This window comes from Pituophis catenifer, unplaced genomic scaffold (assembly GCF_029215685.1).
Source record: "Pituophis catenifer annectens isolate HBS135680 unplaced genomic scaffold, rPitCat1.0.hap2 SCAF_6, whole genome shotgun sequence".
NCBI lineage: Eukaryota > Metazoa > Chordata > Lepidosauria > Squamata > Colubridae > Pituophis > Pituophis catenifer.
In genome coordinates, this window is record NW_027256886.1 from 58530328 (window position 1) to 58552473 (window position 22146).

At 36.5% G+C, this 22146-nt stretch overlaps 1 protein-coding gene across 1 annotated transcript in view; it reads right to left on the bottom strand.

Moving 5' to 3' along the window:
• ADAM12 (ADAM metallopeptidase domain 12) overlaps positions 1 to 22146 on the bottom strand; it is a 261280-nt gene that overhangs the window by 42331 nt on the left and 196803 nt on the right. Inside the window, exon 12 of the mRNA XM_070946456.1 lies at positions 7382 to 7559. Coding sequence (XP_070802557.1) covers positions 7382 to 7559 — 178 coding nt within the window. The remainder of the gene's footprint in view (positions 1 to 7381; positions 7560 to 22146) is intronic.

Consider the following 22146-nt stretch of genomic DNA (forward strand, 5'->3'; position numbering starts at 1 on the left):
TCTTTAGCCATGGTTAATTTTGGGCTAACTTGGGACTAACTTTCTCTCTCAGCTCTAGACCTCACAATGGATCAAGTGCTAGGTACATCCCCTTGAGTTTCTATATGATACTCAGTTCTCCATTCAACGATTAAAAAAAAGCATTCCTATCATATCTTTATTTAAGGTTTTAAGAAATAATATCATGAACAAACATTGGAAATGCTTGATAGTGTTGGTAGAATCCCACTGTGGTGGGAAATTTGCTGCATCACTAATTTTATGAACCAGCACGTGTTATTGAGACTATCCAAGCAGCTCCCACTATTTCTGCAACAATAACTCTGATTTGGCAAGGGGTCACAATCATACAAAGGGCAAAGAACCAATAAAAGCCAATAAACAGAGAAGTTATTTCTATATAAATCCCACTGTATTATGAACAGATTGCAATACTAGCTACTTTCATAAGAGCCATTTAAAAGTATGCACCAAGGCAGTATTTCTGCCAGCTTTCTCTATAAAGCCATTAATAACTAAAGTTTGTAAGGCTGAGATTATTCAACCAACTCTTATTCTTTGTTTACCGGCAACTGGTCTACTAACATTATTTCCTGTAATTCTTTTAATATTTCAAAACAGTTATTATGGAGCTGTTATGTTTTTGTTTTTTAAAGGAGTTAAAGATATTATATTAATTTATAATTTGTTTGAACTACGTAGTTCTGTGCCTATTCGGAGCACTTCAAATGCATGCATATGCATGTATGTATGTACCGTTATGTATGCATGCATGTATATATCCCACTTCATCTAAACAATTAAACTTCAAGTAATTGAAGCTACAACTAGTAGTATCTTTCTAAGTTTCTTCTCTCTCTCGGTGGGAACTAGATCCTCTCTTCTGGAACTTGAGCACTATTTGTGCTCTCCCTGAATTGTTTCCAATTTATCTTGTATTGATCAGAACTAGCATAGTATGTAAATGTGATCTAATCTCTAGACTGAGCAGAGTCATATTATTGGTTCAAGTGTCTTGGAAATGATGCTGTTCCTAATGCAATTTGAAAGAACATTAACCTTTCTTTCCCGGTAACATATTGTTAGGTTAGTAATCTGTTCTAACCTTTAGGTTCTCCTTAGAAATACTACTTACCTTGATACAATCTTCTCAACTTCATTTTGTTGTACGTGTATAATATAATGCCATCTGTTGAAGTTGTTTGTAGAGTTTTCTATAATAATAGTAGCTACCCCATTCCCATGTACTACACTTCCCATTTCTTCTTGTAGATTTTTATTTTCTTGGTAAGTTTTTCACTTACTACATATATTTTCCTATTAGTCTACTGTTTTGTCTTAACTGAAAATAAACGGAACCATACAGTTCAAGTATCTCAAATGTCACAGGGAATGGTAATTGTTTTAGATTAAGGATTGGCAGAATTACCCTTCCATTGAGATTTCAAAAAAGCATAGCAAATTCTTTCTGCTCTGCCCAATTTCTGGAGTAGGTAATAGAATCTGAAACAGCTTCTATAATTTCACAAAAAACTACAATTTGGGTGGCATCTGGAATTCAGAAGAGAGTGTGTATTTCTACCTTAGGGCTATACTTACACCCTCCCTTCATAGACTTCATAGTGTGTGACAATTTTGAGAAGTGGAGACAGCTATAATATGCCAATTACTTTTAGTTTTCTTATCACTAGGACATTTTTCTATAGAGCTCATGCATGACATCCCTATAAGTGCCATCTATCCCATTGGAAAGCTGAAGAAGGTAGCCAAACAATCTATTTGCTAACATAGTCAGGTAATTAGCAACCAGTGATGTACAGGTTGGCTTCAACATACTGAAGAAGCCTAAGTTGAAATTAACAAAACACACAATTGTTGTGTTAAAAAAAAATCAAATTTTACTCAAATAAACCATATTATGCTTCAAAGTATTGGCTTGGATAACAGAACATAGTATATAATGATTAATTCTTACAACACACCAAACAAAAATTACCCAAATCCATTTTAGTCTAATCTAATGTGTTGTGTGGTATTGCTATGAAGTGCTTTCTATTCAAAATAGGAAAAAGTGTTTTGGAGTTTGAAGGGCTCTTATGGAGCATCAAGTGAGCAAAAGGCATTTTAAATTATAAATTTTTGCCAATTAATAAATTAATGAAGGGTTAATTAAAAAGAAAGCAAAATAATGGATGTGGCTATAGTAAATGACTTGAGAATGAATTTATCACTGATATGAAATTACTTCAATAGAATAGTTATGTTCATCTGATGATTTGGCCTCAGCTGTACATTCTGTCTATTGTAGATATATAGTTTTAAATCTTAGATCTGAATCTAATGAAGGATAGATTGCAAATATAATCTGCACTATTGGCTAACAAATACATTAATGATCCATGCAGCACAATTTAATCATGGTACTTCTCTCTACGCATAAGATCATAAATATTTTGTTGCCTGTAGATTAAACCAATAAGAACTCTCAGAAAAAAATGGATTTGTTTCCAAGGTTAAAGTCAGAAGGAAGTGAGTTAAATTGATGATCCCTGAACATCAGGTCCCTGAGGACCTCACCAAAATAGCTATAGATAAAACTACTCCTCAACTTTTAACTCCATCTGACTGAACAAATAAGAAATCTCTGATACTGAGATCATAACATAAAGTAGCAACTAGGTCAGAAGTAGGAACACAAGTTATTACTTTTATTATATTTTGCAGACCTTAAGAGAAAGAAGAAGATATGGCTAACTGATCCTGTTGCAGATGCTTAAAAGAATAGTGACAGAACATTTGAAAAGTCTTTTACTTGGAATGAAGAGTAAATATGTTCAACATTTTCAACTGATATAGATATAGGAAAAGATTGATTATTCCAGTAGCCTTTTCAGATTGCATGTTGTTATTCAAATCAACACACTTGAATAAATTATGCAACAAAGGAGATAGTGATGATGTTCGTAAATAGTGTGAAAAACTGAATATTTGCTATCACTTTTAAAACTTGAAATCAAGAGATTAACAATGACTATTAATAGCAACAAGTAAAACTCTCTCTCTCTCCCTCCCTTTCTCTCTCCCTCCCTTCCCTCTCTCTCTTTCTCTCTCTCCCTCCCTCCCTCCTCCTCTCTCTCTCTGATAGCATGATAAACACTGTTGGATTCCAAAAATAGAAAAATGCCTAAATTTCTGCTTTTCCGGAGACTCAGGGCGGCTTACAATGTGTTAAGCAATAGCCTTCATACTTTTGTATATTTATACAAAGACATCTTATTGCCCCCATAATCTGGGTCCTCATTTCACCTACCTTTGAAAAGATGGAAGGCTGAGTCAAGCTTGAACCTGGTGAGATTTGAACTTGCAGTAATTGCAAGCAGCAGAGGTTAATAACAGTGCATTAGTCCACTGTACTACAGGCTCAGAAGTATCTAAATAGTTCTTTAAAAACTATTTTTAAAAAATTACAATATCTTTTTGGCCAGGTAATTGAAAATATGGCACAAGGCTCTCTGTCTGATCTTATAGCAAGATTTTGTTGTTGTTTACTATGACAGTACCAAAAAGAGGAGTCACATCTGTTGAGCATATTGTAGGCAAAATTGCCTTAACAAAAAATCCCCAACAAAAGGAGCAATATCAATTTTATCAAATTCATATCTGCATGAACTATTTTGTGCTTGTTTTGAAAGAAAACTGTAGAATCTGAAATTCATTGAGATTTAATGCACTTTTTGATCAGCAGACAATACTCCTTATATAAGAACTCACAGAATTGCATCTAGGTTACATCCCATGTGAAGTTACTGATTTTTTTTTACAGGAGATGATATGTTTCATTAGTGAAGATGCTTTCCCTGACCATTGGCCAAGCATAAGCAGAAAGATGAATATGCCAAAAAAAAAAAAAATCTAATTCATAATTAGTTGTGAAAACTTATGCAACTGCTTTTGCAAATAGAATCAAATGTTTTGTTCTTTCACAGAAGGATAATAGAAATACAGCATTTTATCTTCAAGAATACAATTTTCCAAATAAAATTCTAAGGAGATCTCAGAAACTCTTGAATCTCTATAAATCTAATCACCTAAAGGCAGGGTGCTGTGGAGAGGGGCATCCAGCTTTGTATACAGAATAGTCCTATTCATCAACAACATACACAGAATTAAACTGTGGAAGTCAGATGCAAGCACACAATCCTTGGATGCTTTCAGAGTTACAGAGTATTTCTGCGAATATTTAAAGGAGTTTGCAAATTTTCAGAGGTCTGAGTAGCCTACCTTTTGATGAAGAAAAACCAAATTTCCCAAACAGGGGCATATGATGAAATATAAGCATATTGTGAGTACCTTACATTTGTACTCTGCGTACTGCACTGTCTGTCCGTGAGGTATCACTTCAGTTGACACTGTCAGCTTCAGTTCAAAGTGCAGATATCTAGAAAATCCCCAGTATGCTGGACTTGCACCTACTTGCAGGACTGCTTCCTCCAACCATAATTGTATGCCTTAATTCAGGCATCTCAAGAAAAGCTGTTAGTAATACCCCATTTCCACAAATTCTATCGTCTGCAGGCCCATAAATGTCGTTTTTCATTGGTGAGATCCCTGCTATGGAAGAGTCTCTGGTAGAGATCAAATGTTCACAATTCCCAGACATACTTAAGTAGCCTTCTGGAATGTTTTGAAGATTGTGATATTGCAGAAGGCATAGAAGAAGTGACAGAAGCAGCATAAATGTTTGTTTCTTTTTTCTGATTTAATTGTCACATATACATTGTCTTGTCTGCTCCTAATTATGGTAATTGCAGAGACTCTGGCTAATTGCAGCAAGTATTAACTTGATCAATATAGAAATAAATACATTTGAATGTTTGGAGTTGAAAGGATCCTGAAGGTCAGTATAGGAATTGAACAATGACCACATACTGAACAGATGGCCATTCAGCCTCTACTTAAATAGCAATAGTGCTTAGATTTCTATACTGCTTCACAGTGCTTTACAGCCCTCTCTAAGCAGTTTACAGAGTCAGCCTATTGCCTCCAACAATCTGGGCCCTCATTTTACAGACCTCGGAAGGATGGAAGGCTGAGTAAACCTTGAGCCGGTGAGATTCGAACTGCCAAACTGCTGGCAATCAGCAGTCAGCAGAAGTAGCCTGCAGTACTGCAATCTAACCACTGTGCCACGACAGCTAATGAATAAATACTACCAGCAAGAGAGAATCCATAAATTCTCAAGGAAATCCAGTTCACTCAAAATTTTCTTTTCATCATTAAGTCATTTCTTCCAATCCTGAATTGAAATTAGCTTCACTGCAAATTCTATCTAGTTTTTACAGAAGGGAAGCAGTTTATTAACATTCAACAACACTTTTGCACACAGTTATTTACAGTTAGTCCTCAACTTACAACAGTTCATTTATTGACTATTCAAAGTTACAATGGCAGTGAAAAAAGTGACTTATGACCGTTTTTCACACTTATGACCATTGCAACATCCCCATGGGCACGTGACCAAAATTCAGATGCTTGGCAACTGGTTCATATTTATTATGGTTGCAATATAATCTTTTGTGATCTTTTGACAAGCAAAGTCTATGGGGAAGCCAGTTTCACTTAACAACCACATTACTAAATTAACAACTACAGTGATTCATTTAACAACCGTGGCAAGAAAAATGGGGTAAAACCTCACTTTTCTGTCTGAAAACTTCACTTCACAACTGTCTCACTTAGAAACAGAAATTTTGGGGTCAATTGTTGTCGTATGTTGAAGACTATCTTGTACAAGCAGAGATTTTAAAAAATGCTGAAGAAATAAACCCAAGATGCATCGGTGGGTCTCTTCTCAGCCTTTTTCTCCACCTGCAGCTGCCGGCTATGCCCCTATTAGACTGTTCCCTAGGCCAGGGGTTTCCAACCTTGGCAACTTTAAGACTTGTGGACTTCAACTCCCAGAATTCTGGGAGTTGAAGTCCACAAGTCTTAAAGTTGCCAAGTTTGGAGACCCTTGCCCTAGGCAGCATCTCTCTCCTTCCCCATTATATTCCCACAAACCATTACATTTCTTTTGGGCAGCAGTCACTTTTAATCAGTCAGGTCCACTTCCTTCCTTTTTTATCTGTAAGTAATTTTACCAACTCAAGACCTGTAGGTTTCTTGATCAGATTTTCAGTCCGCCCCCTCACAGTGACCCAGCTTTGAAGAAATAGCTTACTAAGTTCCCCAGATACCTTTGTTTTTGTTTTGCTCTTTTGAAATATGATATGTGATCTCCATCAGCAAAATATGCCTCTTAGAATTTCTTAACGATTAATAACGTGAGTTTTGTGCGCCTGTTTTAGAAGAAGCTACACAGAGGATGCCTTGATTTCTTCAAGGATTTGAATTATATCAATGTGTAGATCCTGGGTTAAATTACTGAAATAATGAAACTTGGATTAATGTAATAGATTTGCCACACTTCGAACTGTTTCATGACAATATTACGTTATTTTTTTTATTTAAAACGTATTAATAAGATGGAGAAAAGAAACAAGAAAGATCTGAGTTTAGCATGAATTTGAAAGCATCAGGCAGGAGATGTCTACCTCAAGAAATGAGTGGGCTGTCAGGAAATCTTTATGACTTCAATCAACTTAATAAACTATATTGAAAACTAAAGTGATTTCTTGCTATTTCAGTGCCTCTCAATTTATTATGTATGAGGGGAAAAAAACCAAAACAAATCCATCATCTTCTGAAATAGTTAGTTTTGATTATCTAAACAATTCCCCCCACTCCCAAGTATGGTGGCAATGGGTGTTAAGTTATAAATTAAACAGAGGGATCTTATCCGGCACGCTAACAACTCTATACTGAAGAGAAGAGTCATAAATCAGAAGATTTGGGGAAATGGTTTTGTGCAGCCATAGAAAATAAAAACAGGGTATTAGCAAAAGAGCCATCTGTTCCAAGCCTGCAACTGAATAGCCTTTGCATAATATAGCTCAGGGAACATTCTTCTGCATAACGGACCATCCATCCTTTATGTCAATATTTCTCACTTCAACAATTTTAATATGTGTGGACTTCAACTCCCATCATTCCTCAGCCAGCATGGGAATTCTGGGAGTCACGTTCTGCATGTTTGCTGTGAGTTGCTGAGGCTGAAAAACACAATTTTAGGTAATATTAACTTTGTAAAATATAATGGTTTTGGATATGGTCTCTAGGTCAGGGAAAGACCAGCCCACAGGCATTTAGAAAGAATAGTATGACCATTTTATTTAGACATTTGAGTGCTGCTATGAAGAATATGAAGAAATTAGATGAAAATATGGGGGATATTCCAAAATGAACTTGGTCTTCCCTTTAAAACAAAGAGTGTTACTCCTACCTCAGGTTCACCACAATCACACTCTTCTCCCTCTTCTACATAGCCGTTCCCACATTTGGGGTCACCAAATGCTTCCTTAATCTCTGGAAGATTGAAGAGACACATCCCCATGCCTTTCTCCAAGCTGATTTCCAAGTCCTTCTTGCTGCAGCTGCTGAACATCATAGGAAACGGATAGCTAGAGAAAAATAGGAGAACAATTGTTTGTTACTATAATGGAATTTAGGTGAAAGAAGACGCCCTAACATGCTGCTTTGTTAGCATGCTATTCTAAATTGTACAGCATCGTAATACACTATAATCAACAAGGCAATAAGTGTTCCCGCTATTGGGAATTAAATGTAAGCATATTGACAATGGCTGATGTTAATACTTCTTCCACAATGCATACTTTGTGTACATTAATAATTATTATAAACTCACAAAGCTGTCTTAAGAAAAACAGACTGCACAAAATTAACCACAGTATATTTTATAGATCTTTTAGTAAAATAAACATGCTTAGGGATGACTAATTTTCGCTACTGTTACTGTTCCGGGCCTGCCACATCAAGACAGATTTTACAAAGTGGATAGTTTGGGGGAAGAGAAGGAGTAGGAAATGGGACACATCAGATTAGAATCTGTAGGAAGGTAAAATTGGCATTACAAGTAGTCCTCGCTTAAGAAATGGTTGCTTGACATGCTTGAAATTACGACGGCTTTGGAAAGGGTGATTTACGGCCTGTAAAGCACTTCCCACCATCATAAATCATCACTAACCACCCCAATCATGTGACCATATTTCAAATATTGGCAACCAGCTCACATTTATAACAGTTTGCAGCATCCTGTGGTCACAGGGCCACGATTTTAATGGGTTTTTTTTTGTCATTTTCCAGCAGAAAATGGCAAAAATGGCTATTGGATATGCTGGATTCACTTAACAAAGATGTGATTCATTTAACAAACATAGGGTTCACTTAATGTGACTTGCTTTACTACCATCATAAAAACAGTTATAAAATCTAGTCAGATTACGTGGTGGCCCTTTTAATGATTGCCTTGATTTACAACCAAAATTCCAGGCCCAATTCTGGTCATAAATTGAGGACTCCCTATAACACTCTAATAGCAAACAATGGATCAAATGTTTGTGCTGCTTTTGCTACTGATTATATATGAAGGATACGAAAGGATATGAAAGAGTTTTTGTGAAGTTTCTACTCTTCATTTTTATGCTCTTGCATGCTTTCTTTGGTTTTCTGTTGGATGTTTGCCATTCAGTTAATCGTGAGTGGGGCTCAAAAACCTTTCTATTCAGTTTAATGCCAGCTGCAACTGGAAGGTAGCAAGGACATCATTCCACTGCTATGGACACTAAAAGAATGCCAAAACACACATACTAGCTCTTCTGGGACATTTCTTGTGATTACATTAGTTTGAATCACAACCATCTGGCAAATAAAAAGCAAACTGCCTTATTTTCTAGGCTCTGGAATTCACTTGTCCTTCTGCATTCAACCAGCAGCTTCATGCTATAGCTGGATAGGGAGCCAGCCAGCTCAATAATCACTGGAGTTTGTTCCCAAAATGTCTTACAACAATCCTCTGCTATTAAAGCTAGGATGAAGCCTTAAATAGGCAAATAAGGGGAAAAACAGAAAATCTGCATAGAGTGTGTTTTAACTCATCAAATAAGGGAGTCTTATTAAAGGAATTAAAGAAAAAAAATCATCCCTCTTTATGTTCACAGTTAAGCCATGATTAAATAAAAATGTCTCCTCCATATCATAGATTGGAGATCTGATTTGCATCCTGTAATTTTATTTTTAGGAAGAGCAGCATTTTCACAAGCCGCTGGTAGAGGTCAGTATGACTTTGCTTCATTTACAGTGGTAACCTGGGCCTACACACACACACACACACACACACACACACACACACACACACACATGCATGTGCTTGTTGCCATTTTTCCCCATGATCCTGTCTCCCCAAAGTCTTTTGTTTTCCTTCCTCTCCTCTTACTAGGAATCAATACTACTGCTTTCCCATTTTTTGTTTTGTTTTAAAAAGAGTTCAGATAAGTTAGGAGGAAAACTATTGCTGCACTTGGCATCTTCCTTTCCTCTGAAATCAGCTAGAGGAAGAAAAAGAAGAGGAAGACAGAGTCTTGGCTGATTTTTAAAAATGAACTGGGTGGTGAAAATGCTGGACTATGGGACAGTGGACTTTTACACAATTGTTCTGCAATAGCAACACATTCATATGACGAAGTGATGTGGACATCAGGAATAAATAAAAGTAATCTGGGAACTACAAGAAATAAAATGAAAGAGGAGTAGATACATTCAGCATGAAGACTTATGTGTCCTTCTAAATACAACTCTTGATAACAACAGTCTTTGTTGAAAAGGCAAACAAATGTGACTACATTATTACACAGGCCCAAGAACTGCTCAAATTAATGCTCTGTGACAAATTTACAATAGATGCTTCCACTGGTCCATGGAGTACAGTAGCAGAATTGTTTAGAATCTATATCTATGTTAACCGATACATTGTACTGCATAAACTGCTTAGTTTAGGCACTGAAAATGTAAGTTGAGATTTCAAACCAGACAGAGGAAAGCTATTTCATCTCAGTCTCAAGACACATTTTTCAGAGTAAAAATGAAGTGAAACAATTAAATATGCATCATATTCCTTTCTGTGTTCAGAAACCAGTCTCCATTCAGATGTAAAATGTAGCCTTCCAGTTGCTGTCCCTGTAAATTTAAGAATCATGTCATTTTGGTATCAGTTTCAGTAATGTACAAGTTGTGTCTTGGCCTATTGTTTTGATACTGATACCCAGCTGGTAGGCAATCAGAACTGGGATTGGAAGACAATACTATAGGCTCAAATCATGACAAATGCAAAAAAAAGAGAGGGTTTTTTTGAGTAAATATTAAGATACATAGAGAAAGAAAGATACAATAATCTACAACCCTTTGCCCAGTGGTGAAATCTAAAATTTGTTACTACAGGTTCTGTGGGCGTGGCTTAGTGTGGGGGGGTGTTAATGTGACTGGGTGGGTGTGGCCAATTTTTTTTTTTACTTTTAAAACCATTTTTTCTACAACTTCTTCGACGAAAAAAATGCTTTCAAAAAAATGCTTTCAAAAGGCTCTGACGATCCCAGCCGAGTTGCCTGATCAGCAGAGGGTTTTAAAAAAACCCTCTGCCGATCAGGCAACTCGGCTGGGATCGTCAGAGCTTGGATTGTCAGAGCCATTTAAAAGAAAAAAAGCCTCTGATGATTGCACGGCTCAGCTGGGCATGGGGGGGGCAGGGATTTTTGCTACCGGTTCTCCCGAATAGGTGCGAACTGGCTGAATCCCACCACTGCTTGAAGTTCTTGGCATTTGGTGTATTTTGCCAGCCTTTATACTTTTCACAAGAGAGTAAACAATAGAATACTTGGTGATAGCTTGGTGGTGCACCTAATCCATGAATTGGTTACAACTAAGCTAATTGACTTACTGCCAAATATATTGTTTAAATAATGCATTGTCTCCAGCATTCACCATGGGAAGATGGTCTAGTGACATATCTTATCAAAACCTTAAGAAACCAGACAATGCTCGGGTAAAGGTATTGACACCATGAGACATTGTTTCTAGGATAGGACTACCTGTTCTCCTGTCTGCAGGGATCACATTACAGAGCTCCTTCTCTTTATCTTAATTGTTGTAAGTAGCAATGCAGATAAAAGGTTTGAAGTGAGAGTAATTACATACAAGTTGTAAGAACCAAGCAAAAGTGATTACTTTCAAATTGCAGTAGATTGTTAAATAACTCTTTCTTAGTATGGGTACAGAGTATGGAAGAGTTCACAATGCAATGATGTAATTTGCAAAGCTTGCTAAATACCACTAATTGCCAGCCTGGGGAATTGTATCTTATATGTATATAGACACAGAAAAAATGGAGTACACCACTACGCCTCCTCACTAATTTTTTCGCAGTGACTCAAAAACCCAATTCAAAGTGCTGTTTTTAACCAATAAAAATGTTAAATAGTTTTTAAACAAGGACATCAAAAAGATTACTACTTCACTTATGACTTTGCTTACTCATTCTAGTAATCATTGGAGGTCCTGTCATACATCTTACAACATACCTCTCCAAATCTTTCCATCATGGTGGAAACATGAAACATTGCCTTCATTTCACCTGCCTCATACCTAGTAGACTTTTTGACTGAAAAATTGTTTGTCCTCCTCTTCCTGAATCGTCTCTTCTACCACAATTTCTACCCTATTCCTTTCCAGGGTCCTTCTCCCATTTGGGAGAACCATTCAACCATTTGGTTGAGGCTAGGAGTTAGGAAACTGAATTCTAGTCCTGTTTTAGGCATGAAAACTAGCTGGGTAACTTTGGGGCAGTCACTCTCTTGTAGCCCTATGACATTCTTGGGTGATAAGTTGATCAGTCAATTCCTGTCATAACCAATGGATCAACACTTGATTGATCAGGGGGAAAAAGCAGACCCTGCACTGTGGGACAACACCGGGAAAAAAAATGTCAAGAAGGGAAGAGAACGTTTCTGTCCACCAGCACAGCCAGTAAAAGCCAGTTTTGATCCTGCTGCTTCTGCTTTAAAGATTTAACATCTTTTAATGGAAGCAGATCTAAGTTTCTTTTTAATGAACTTCATTTAAAAAAATAAAACTTACCATAGCTGATCCTCTTTTTCTACAGTTCGTTTTTAAGATTGGCACTATTATCTTTTATTATTTTAAAGATTTTCCATAGTGTGCAAATGCTGGTTTGAAAATTACAGGAATAGCAAAATAACATAAACAGTAACAACAAACAGTTTAAGCAATTACGATTCGGAAGAAAAAAGACAGTAAATATTTCTGTAATTAACATTTAATATTTATGACCATTTCTCTGGGCAAAGATTTCAAGGGCCTCTCAATGGGATAGCAGATGCTTTGGTCTATGCTGGTGGCCACAGAGTGTCACTATTAACCGAGCTATTCTTCAGCCTTCAAAGGACCTTCAAGCTGTTTCCTATTGTGAAGTAGTGGAACCATTAAATTTCTGGATTTTCCTCTTCTTGACACTCATTCCCTCATTTATAATCAGCTGCATATTCAGTATTTACCAAAGAAAGCAGAAAGCCATTGAAAAGGTTTTGCTGGAGACACAAAACCCCAAGATAAACAAGAGAAGAGCATGAGAAATGTGACACAGAAAGAGTATGAATGAATCTTCTATAAATGAAGAAAGGGTGGCCTTATTTCCGTTCAAGCATCTGGACTAAACTGGAGCCAATAAGAAGCTTCATAGTATCACCTCAAGCAGAAGGGGGAAGATGTTACAATAAGTTAGAGCACCCTATTGAGCACCACCAAGCCAAGCTGCATAACAAAAATGAATATTCAGCCCTAAGGCAAGACTGAAATAAGAAGCAGTTCTGACATTATCAGAATTAACATCAGAAAGAAGCATTTTGACAAGTCTGCTTAGATATAAGCCCAGACAAAGAAATGAAATCTATCTGAAGAATAAAGAGAAAGGTATGAGGAATGGGTCTTTAGCCATTGTTTTTGCTAAATATTTCTAATTGCCAGTCTGGAGGAACAGCATTTTACATTTGTAGAGAGAAAAAATGGACTTTACCACAAAACCTTGTCACCAATCCTTTAATCCTCTCTTCGACAATCAGGTGCTCTTCAAATATATTTTGACTTCAGTTCTTAGAATTCACATTACATATTTTTGGCCAAACCAACTGAGAATTCTGCAGATGGAATTCCAACATCACAATGAAAGCTACCTAATATATTTTATCTTTTTTCTAATTGGATGCTATATTTTGGATGCATCAAAAATTGCACATGTTTTGGGTGCAATGCAACATAGCTGATTATTGAGCTACATATTACATTTTATATCCCATATTTCCTCTGAGAATCTAAGGCAATGCAATGAGGACAGCACTCTTGTGGATACAACACTCTTGTGAGGTGGGCTGAACACGACTGATTAATTTGACAGAATTGACTGGACCCCAAGTTAGCTTGGGGTGGATAACATGTGGATATTTCAATCAGATCTTAAATAACACATTACTCTTTATATTATTAAAGTTTTCCCAATAATCCCTTTCAGAATGCATCTTGTCAAAGTAATATGAACCTGGATTAAAAAGGCCAAACTAATGAATGAGCATACATTTCATATGTGCCTGAACCTTATAGAGAACTTATCATTTTATGTTGCGAGATCATATGGCCATCTACAGCAGAAAACAAAATGGGTGAGATATTAAATACTTTTCAGATTTTTTTTGGGGGGGGGAGTGAAGAATGGAGAGTTGATTTTATTTATTCCATAAATAAAATATGGAAATGGAGACTATTATAATTAATAGTTGATTTGAAGTTGGCAGTCAGCCTTGATAAAAACCAACAGGGCTAGACAGTCTTTGCAAGAAGTTCCCATGTTACCTAAATATTGATGGTCTTCTGTAAAAGACAGTAATCTCTACAAGTGTACAGAATCTCAGCTGCATATTTTGGCATACTGTTGTTGGCTACTACTGGACCCCATGCTGATTTATTTTGCATTAACAGGGAGAGCAAATGAAGATGAATTTTAGAATATATCCTGTTCCAAATGCAATTTAACCAAAACGATCAAGGGCTGGAGCAATTCTCCTATTATGAAAAGATTCCATGCTTAGTACTCTTTAGCTTTTTTTTTTAAGGAGCTGATAAAACAGGAATATGATAGAAATATATATACAATTATGTCACATTTAGAGATAGTGTAGAGGAAAAGACTTTGATGTATTAGAATCTTGGGCCATCCCATAAGGCAAAATGACAGGTGAGTCAGCACAGATAAAAGAAAGTGTAGTTAACCTATGGAATTCCATAGCAAAAGATGCTAACTAACCATGACAGTTTTATAAAGGGTTTCAAAATTCATGGAGGATAACACTGCCTACTTCATTGCTAGTTGTGACACCTATATCACCTCCAGGGATGAGAAAGATATTAAATTGGTCTCTTGATGTCTTTGCTACATGACTAGGAGAGTATTCATGTTCACCTTGAGGGTTTCCTTTTGGCATTTGGCTGGTGACGGCAACAATAGAAACTTGGACTTGAAGGTTCTTCTGGCATTAACTTTCCCAAATTATGCATTGATCCAGTTTTCACATCCGAGTCAATCTATAACATTTACAAGCAAGGCTCATTGAACAGTATCAGATATGTTTGAGTTTTCTGAGCTATCAGATCTATTCTAATATGTTGATAAATGGAGAAAACATGATGTTCATATAATTGTGTTTCACTATTACATCCTCTTGCAGAATGCAATTTGTCAAAATAATTTGAATATGGAAGATTAGGGTACAAACTTGTACTCAGCCATGAAACTCACCGGATGGCTTTGGGCATGTCATTATTTCATAGCCTAATTCACTTCAGAGAGTAAATTATAGTTCCATCTAGGCAGCTCTGAAGTGCTTGGAGAAAAAATGCATAATATTCGTACCTTTGTTGTAGAGACCATGAATGGCATGTTCAATTATGTTTCACCCTCATATTTACACATCTGTAGTTCTCATTTTTTATTATAGAACACACAGACCTCCGATTTAAACTTTCAATATATCTGTTGATAAATACAAAACAATCTGCCCTTTAAACACCCTAGATCAGCTCATGAAAGTGAAAGAAATAATGTGGGACATATATGGATTATAACTTCTGCAAAGACAAGTTTAACAAATTACACTCAGCGATAGTCAGTGGCAGTACCGGCTGAGGCTGCTGGGAACTGTAGTTCAATATATCTGAGGAGCAGGATGGTATTCACTTACATTCGCTACTGGTTCACAAATGTGAGCACACATGCGCAGAGCGTCAAAAATGGGACGTGATGATGTCTGGGTGGGTGGGCAGAGCCTCCCATGGCTGCTGCTATCGGTTCGCCTGAACCGGATATAACCGGCTGAATACCACTACTGCTGAGGAGCCAATTTGTAGAAGGCTGGTCAATAATACTAACTGTATTAGAATAGGATACATTGATCTCTGCATATATTTAAAAATCATTTCACCGTTAGATATAGATTAAAATCTTTTTTTAAAAAAATCAAAGAAAGAATAGCATCAAATTTTAAGAATTTTTCCTCGTTTCTTTCCCCCTAGCCCAAAAAGTGAAAATTCATCTATGACAAAGAAGTCATTGAAATTCAATTATTTGTATTCCACCTCTCTTTCCTACTAGATGAAGGTGGGCTTTCATTTTTCACCTGGGCAAAGACTTTGGTGCCCTTGTAGGGAGAAAGAATGTGAATCATCCACAATTTAACTGAGTTTCTTCTTATTCTAATGTACAAACTGTTCCCAAGAGCTCAAAATGCATTTATGTTGTCAATAAATAAAGTGGATATTAGCCTAACTTTCTTAATAAGGCTGTTGTGAGGATAAAGAGAGTGAGGGAGAAGGGGGGGGGGATGGAGGAAACCCTATGTTTACTGAAGAAAGATTGGATATTGATGCAATGAATAAATAATTGAGACTATTTAATTTTGAATGGAGAAGTCTTTCAACCCTGTCTGACAATAATGGAGCTGAAGACACAAAGCTGTTATTAAACACCTTTTCTGTCTCCATGTCATTCTCTTTATTTTTTTCAATTTTCTCCTCTTTCACTTAAATAAAAATATCTTCATTTGCTTCTTCGTTATCTACCAGCAAGGGTTCTTTTTGGGGTGTAAAGTAATTTTGGGTTTCTTTCTTTCTTTTTTATTCTTTCCAATCCAACGGAATATTTGAAAGGAATTAGGTATAGAGGTTTGAGATACTCTCTGTCTGTCTGTCAGCACAACAAGTCTCCAAAAATCAAACACAACAGCATCAAAATGGGTGGATGAGTAGAGAAACCACCAAAAAGAAAAAAAACGAGTTTGCAAATGGCTGAGGAAATCTTCAGGCAGAGGAAATTCAGCATTCTCTACAGGCCGCAGCTCAAAATGCTACTGATTGCCCCATCCTAAGTCCTCTGCCTCCTTCTCTTCTGTGTCAGAGCGAAGTATGGGTAATCTGTGCCTTGCTTCTCAAAGATGACACAGGGAGAGAGAAGAAATACACACACAGAATGAGAAGCATTAAATATGCATCCACTCTGACAAAAATATCTTCTCTTTGTGTATTTGTGTGTGTGTGCATGTGTATGTGTATGTGTGTCACAGCCACACAAAAGTTGTACCCATCCTGATCAGACACACCCAGATGCAACGTATTATTTCATTATCTAGAAGAAAATACAGATGCAGCCATTGCTGATAAGAAATTGGAAAGAATCCCAGAATTCATGCTTTGCACAGTCTTGTAAACATCTATGACAAATCTTTTGGTTTACACACATATAAACTGTAGACCTAGCTTGTCATCTTTTGTTTTCAGAGGAATATGTGATCTGAAGAAATTCACGGTGCTGCACTAAAGTTTCAGACAAGTGTCTTTCCACTGCCGGAGTTACTTATATGAATTATAAATTATCCTTGATATATCCTTGATATAAATAGAATACAAAGCATATGCTTTGCCATTGAAGTATTCAGAGCAAACTAGTAAGAATTAAAATTGAGGGGGATGTGTGTGTCCCTTTCTCTGTCCCTCATTTCCTACTGCAGATAGTATATCTACTGTAAGTGATTCCATCTTTATGGCAGACGTCGTATTCTGCAATCATTCATATGAATGTCCACCTGAATTTCAATAAGGACTGTGTCTGTGTTGTTTCTATAATGTGTGAATAAACATCTGATTGTAAAATACAGAATTTAGTACATATCAAGTTGAGCTTGTGAAATAAAATGAGGATTGAATAACAACTCTGTATTTACTCTCCTGGTGTGCCATTGTGTTAATTCAAGTGAGGTGTGTCATTAATAACTTGGCATGTCGTTATGGCTCTTTTTACATTGTAACATAAAACATTTCCCAGAAGCTGTGTTAGGAAGATGCAACTACACAGGCTGAAGACTGTTTAATAATTGTACAGTTAACCAATCAGGTTTATCTGATATCCTAAGAAAGGGTGGCTTTATTCTACTTGTTTTTTCAAATATAACTCAGATCGTGAAGTTTAATTTGAGAAATAGTCAAATAAGCAGCTTTAGAAGGAAAATGCAAGATTCCAATCAGATAGCATCAAAAGGACCAATGGCTGGATAATTTTAAAAAAATATTTCAAAAAAGTAACAACTCTTTTGTAGAGGACACAGCATAATAATTCCACAATCAAAAAACTGTCAAGTAAAACATTATAAAGTTACTTTTCCTTTGACAAATATACAGTAAGACTTTTTTTTTTTTAAAAAATAGAACTTTGTGGTCAATGTCATTACTTATTCCAAAGGTGAAGCAATGCTAACTCAATTTATCAAGCTTGACACTCACTTCCAACTATATTCCACCAGAGTTATCTGCTATGCAAACTCTGGAAGCTGTACTCAACTACTGTTCCTATTGAAAACTAAGCAGTCAAGAAGAGTACTTAAAATCAGTTTACATTTGCCTCTGGTTCATCTATTATTCCATTTCCTTTTAAATTGCTACCTCATTAATAACAATTAACTTGACAGCAAAGGGTCTGGATTTCACAATTTACTGTGTAGACTTGATGTCAACCCAGTGATTTAAGAAAACAAGAGAAAACCAGAGAGAGGAAGGTCACCCTGGTTTCACATTTAAGGGGGAAAAAAAGAGCAAAAGTTGTAACATGCTTTGTAGCTTTTTGTTAATGTCAAAGAAAATTGTAGATAAGAAACCAAACTAAATTAGTTTGTGCCTAAATTGTTGCACTAAACATGACATCTATTCCTAACAATAAGTGAATCGTGATAAATCACCGACATTACCATTGGAAGCACATTGCTTGCAATCAGTTTCCAAGTTGCCTCCTCTACTCTTGTGATTAAATGGATGCTGCTGGACAAATATTCAGAAAATCTTCAAGAATGGTCTAGCCTTCACAGCATGATAAGGGATTTTCATTAGTGTAAAAATTATGCTAGGACTTAACTTAATATTTAAATAACTATTCACAGAGCTAGGGTTTTTTCTCCCCTTTTCCCTGATGACAAAACATTTTTATAATGCAAAACGGGGAAAACCCAAAATTGAAATCCTAGAAGATAGAAGCGACACAACAGAATACAACACTGGTGTTTTATTAACAGGTAGAGTAGTAGAGAACAACACATTGTTCTCATACACAGAAACCCTACCCAAAGAAATGTTTGCCAAAAGAAAGTTCCCGGAGTTGTCAATCAATAGGCATCTTGTAAGCATTTAATTATTTTCTGGCACCCTGCTATATAAAAACCACAGCTGGAAGCACTAGTATTTCATCCTAGGCTGTTTTGAAAAAACTTTTTGCCAAGATGTGAAAAAGTTTACTATGGAAAAGACTAAGCCAGTGAAACAACTTCATTTTTGGTCATTGTATTTTACTGTATATACATATGGGAATATATGCAAGTTTTGGTGTATCCAGGTCTTTTCTCGTGTAAGATTGAGAGTATCTTGGTGACTTTTCAATGAGGTCTCACTTGTCATCTTCAGGCTGGTGTCTTCGGCTTTGTGCTTGTGCGAAGAAAGGATGATTGGAGCTGCCATTTCTCTATAAATACTGGTGGGGAGGTGTGGGGTGCTGGCTTTGTTGCTGTGAGCGGGTTGGTTGCCTGTGTTGCTACATCCTGATTAGTTGATGGAGTTGATGTTTCAAGATTAGTCAGCTGTTTCGTAACATCCTCTGTGGGTGAGGTCCTTGATGTGTGCCCATTAGTCTTTTGTGTTTTAATGACCTGGGTAATGGGCTGTGTGTTAACATCCTGAGTTCTAGTATTGTGATATCCTGAGTTTTTTGATGTAATGTCCTGCCCACACAGCCCAGGATTCTCAATCTTACACGGGAAAAGACCTGAATACACCAAAACTTGCATACCTCTACCTGTGAAAATCTATGAAAACAAATATGGGAATATATATATATTCCCATTTCTAAATATACATATAGAAAAATTCTATACATGCTCTTGTCAAAAAGGATATATAGAAGAAGTTAAGACAGATTTTACTATAGACAGAAGATTGATGATAACAATATTAGTTTTGAAAATTTCAAATCATGGCAACCTGTGAATCATAAATAAGCATCAAATTATTTGGGGCACTAATTATAGAGCTGTTTCATGCAGTGATCTATGTCAGCAATGCACTGATGGAAGAATATGTAGTTCTTGCCTTACCTCACAAATAGAGAACAAAATAACATTAGTCACAAGCAAACTAGTCACTGATACACACTGCACCATTAACTAAAATCTTCCAATTACTAAGCTGTATCATGTATCTTGACTGTTTCCTGCGTGTGTGTAGAATACAGTTGGCTTGCCAGGTAATTGCTAGATTGAAGGATCTAGTTGACCTAGAATAGGCTCTGCATGATTGACAAGTCATATGAATCACACATGTGTCATGTGGCCAAAATGTGCTTTAGTTGACTATATCCATAGTCTTAGCAAGGAAAAGAGAATACCTATACCATCACAAACACATGCACACCAAGTATGTTTGTGTGTATGTATGCACTGGCTATTTATCTTTTTCATATTACATTTAAAAAAAAAACTAGAGAATTAAGAAATACTTATAGCATCTACCTTACATGAAGAATAAGCAAACAGTATGGCTTAATCCATCATCTTAAAATAACTTTCATTAAAGAAAGCAGCTGCTTTAAATTTAGATCTATTTATAAAAGGAAAAAGAAGACAAATGACATCGCATTAATCAAGCGAAGGCCTGGTTTTCACAAACAGTAAACATCTTTCTCAGCAGTCACATTATATAGTTGGATGCTCAGATTGCTGTGCTTATTTTTCTGTTTGTTTATTAGATTTGTATAGCTACCCATGTGGAGTTTACAGCGCTCTGTGAACTTGGTTGTTGCTTGCAAATGTTTCATTAGCCAGCTAAGTAAGATCAGACTTGCTCTGATGATGTTACCTACTTGAATAATCAAACGTCTGCAACTCAATAACCATGCTCAGAGAGCTCCACAGTTCAACCCTGAGCTACAGATAGTCTCTTTTATTATCATCACCCATCTCACACAGATGACTCTGGATGGCATAGAAGGATTAAACATACAGATACCCATGACATACAACCCGAAGTATCCCAAGCTATCAGAGGTGGTATTCAGCAGATTCTGACCAGTTCTGGAGAACCGGTAGTGGAAATTTTGAGTAGTTCGGAGAATACCACCTTTGACTGGCCCCGCCCCCATCTATTCTCTGCCTTCTGAGTCCCAGTTGATCGGGAGAAAATGGGGATTTTGCAGTAACCTTCCCCTGGAGTGGGGAGGGAATGGAGATTTTACAGTATCCTTCCCCTGCCACGCCCACAAAGCCACACCCACCAAGCCATGCCACACCCACCAAGCCCCGCCCACAGAACCGGTAGGGGTTTTTTTGAGGGGGGGGGTTTGTTTCTTTCACATATTATAAAGAATTATTTTGTTTCAACATGCATTCAGGTATTCCATTCTAAGCATTACAAATAAAAGTCTAACTTCATTAACTGTTCACTGTAGCATTAGGTGAAAAAGCATTTGCATGTTGGAAAATAAAGTAAGGAAGCATGGAAAATCTGGATGTTGTTTAAAGTTATAATTATGACTTTTTCTATCAGAAAAAAATAAAGATATTTATAATGGTGTTAAATGTTGAATAGCAAATGAACAATGATTGTCCCTTAGCTGCACCCTGTAGATTTCAAGAATGTAAATGAGATGCTGACATAAGACTATTCTGACATTTCATGCTTGTTTCTTTCCAGTGAAAATGGGGAGGCATTAAACTATATCACTGTGATTTTTTTTTTTAAAATGCAAGTTACATTGCTGGCAAAACAGCAAGTCTGTCACAACTAATTTATTGGGCAGGACTGTGTTTGTGTGTATTTAAATTGAGACTGGGCTGGAAACATAGATGTTGCAGAATCTAATTAGGAATGGTTTACCTTGCCAAGATAATTTCATTTTCTAAAAATCATTAAATAGATAAATTCAGAGGGTTCTGCTGATTCTGCATATAAACATCTATAAACAAAAGCAGGCCTGAGAAATGCAAACCATTTCTAATTTTAAAAAAATCAGTTAATCTGGGGTTAACCATTCTTCCCTGCGACTAATAATTGTTCTGCTTACTGAAGATGTTCAGGCGTATTAATCAATTCTCTCAATTTTAATTCCACCACACATCCATTATAGCAAACTTCCACATGTACAATGGATGGAAATAAAGAGGGTTATTCTTTGCCTAAGAAGCAGATGGTACAAGTAGAAATTCAAGCTTCTCCTGCTTTACCTCATTGTGTCCAGGTTTCCACACAATTTCATTCCACCTGGTTTGTTTCCAATAATGTTATCATTCAAGGCAAAACAGAGGCACAGCACAGGAGCCCAACTCAAGATAAACTCTAAGTGAAACACTGATATACATGGACTGGCTGTTTCCAAAGCTTCAAGATATTATTTCTCCATTTCTGCTGGAGCTCTGCATCAGATTGAGGGGAAGCCCAAATTCCAATGAGGATGGGGTAATTTGGAATAGATTTTCATTTGTATTCAGTTGAGTAGAAGATCTCATTTGTTCCACTTCAAATTCGAGCTCTCCCCAGAGCCCTGATCTG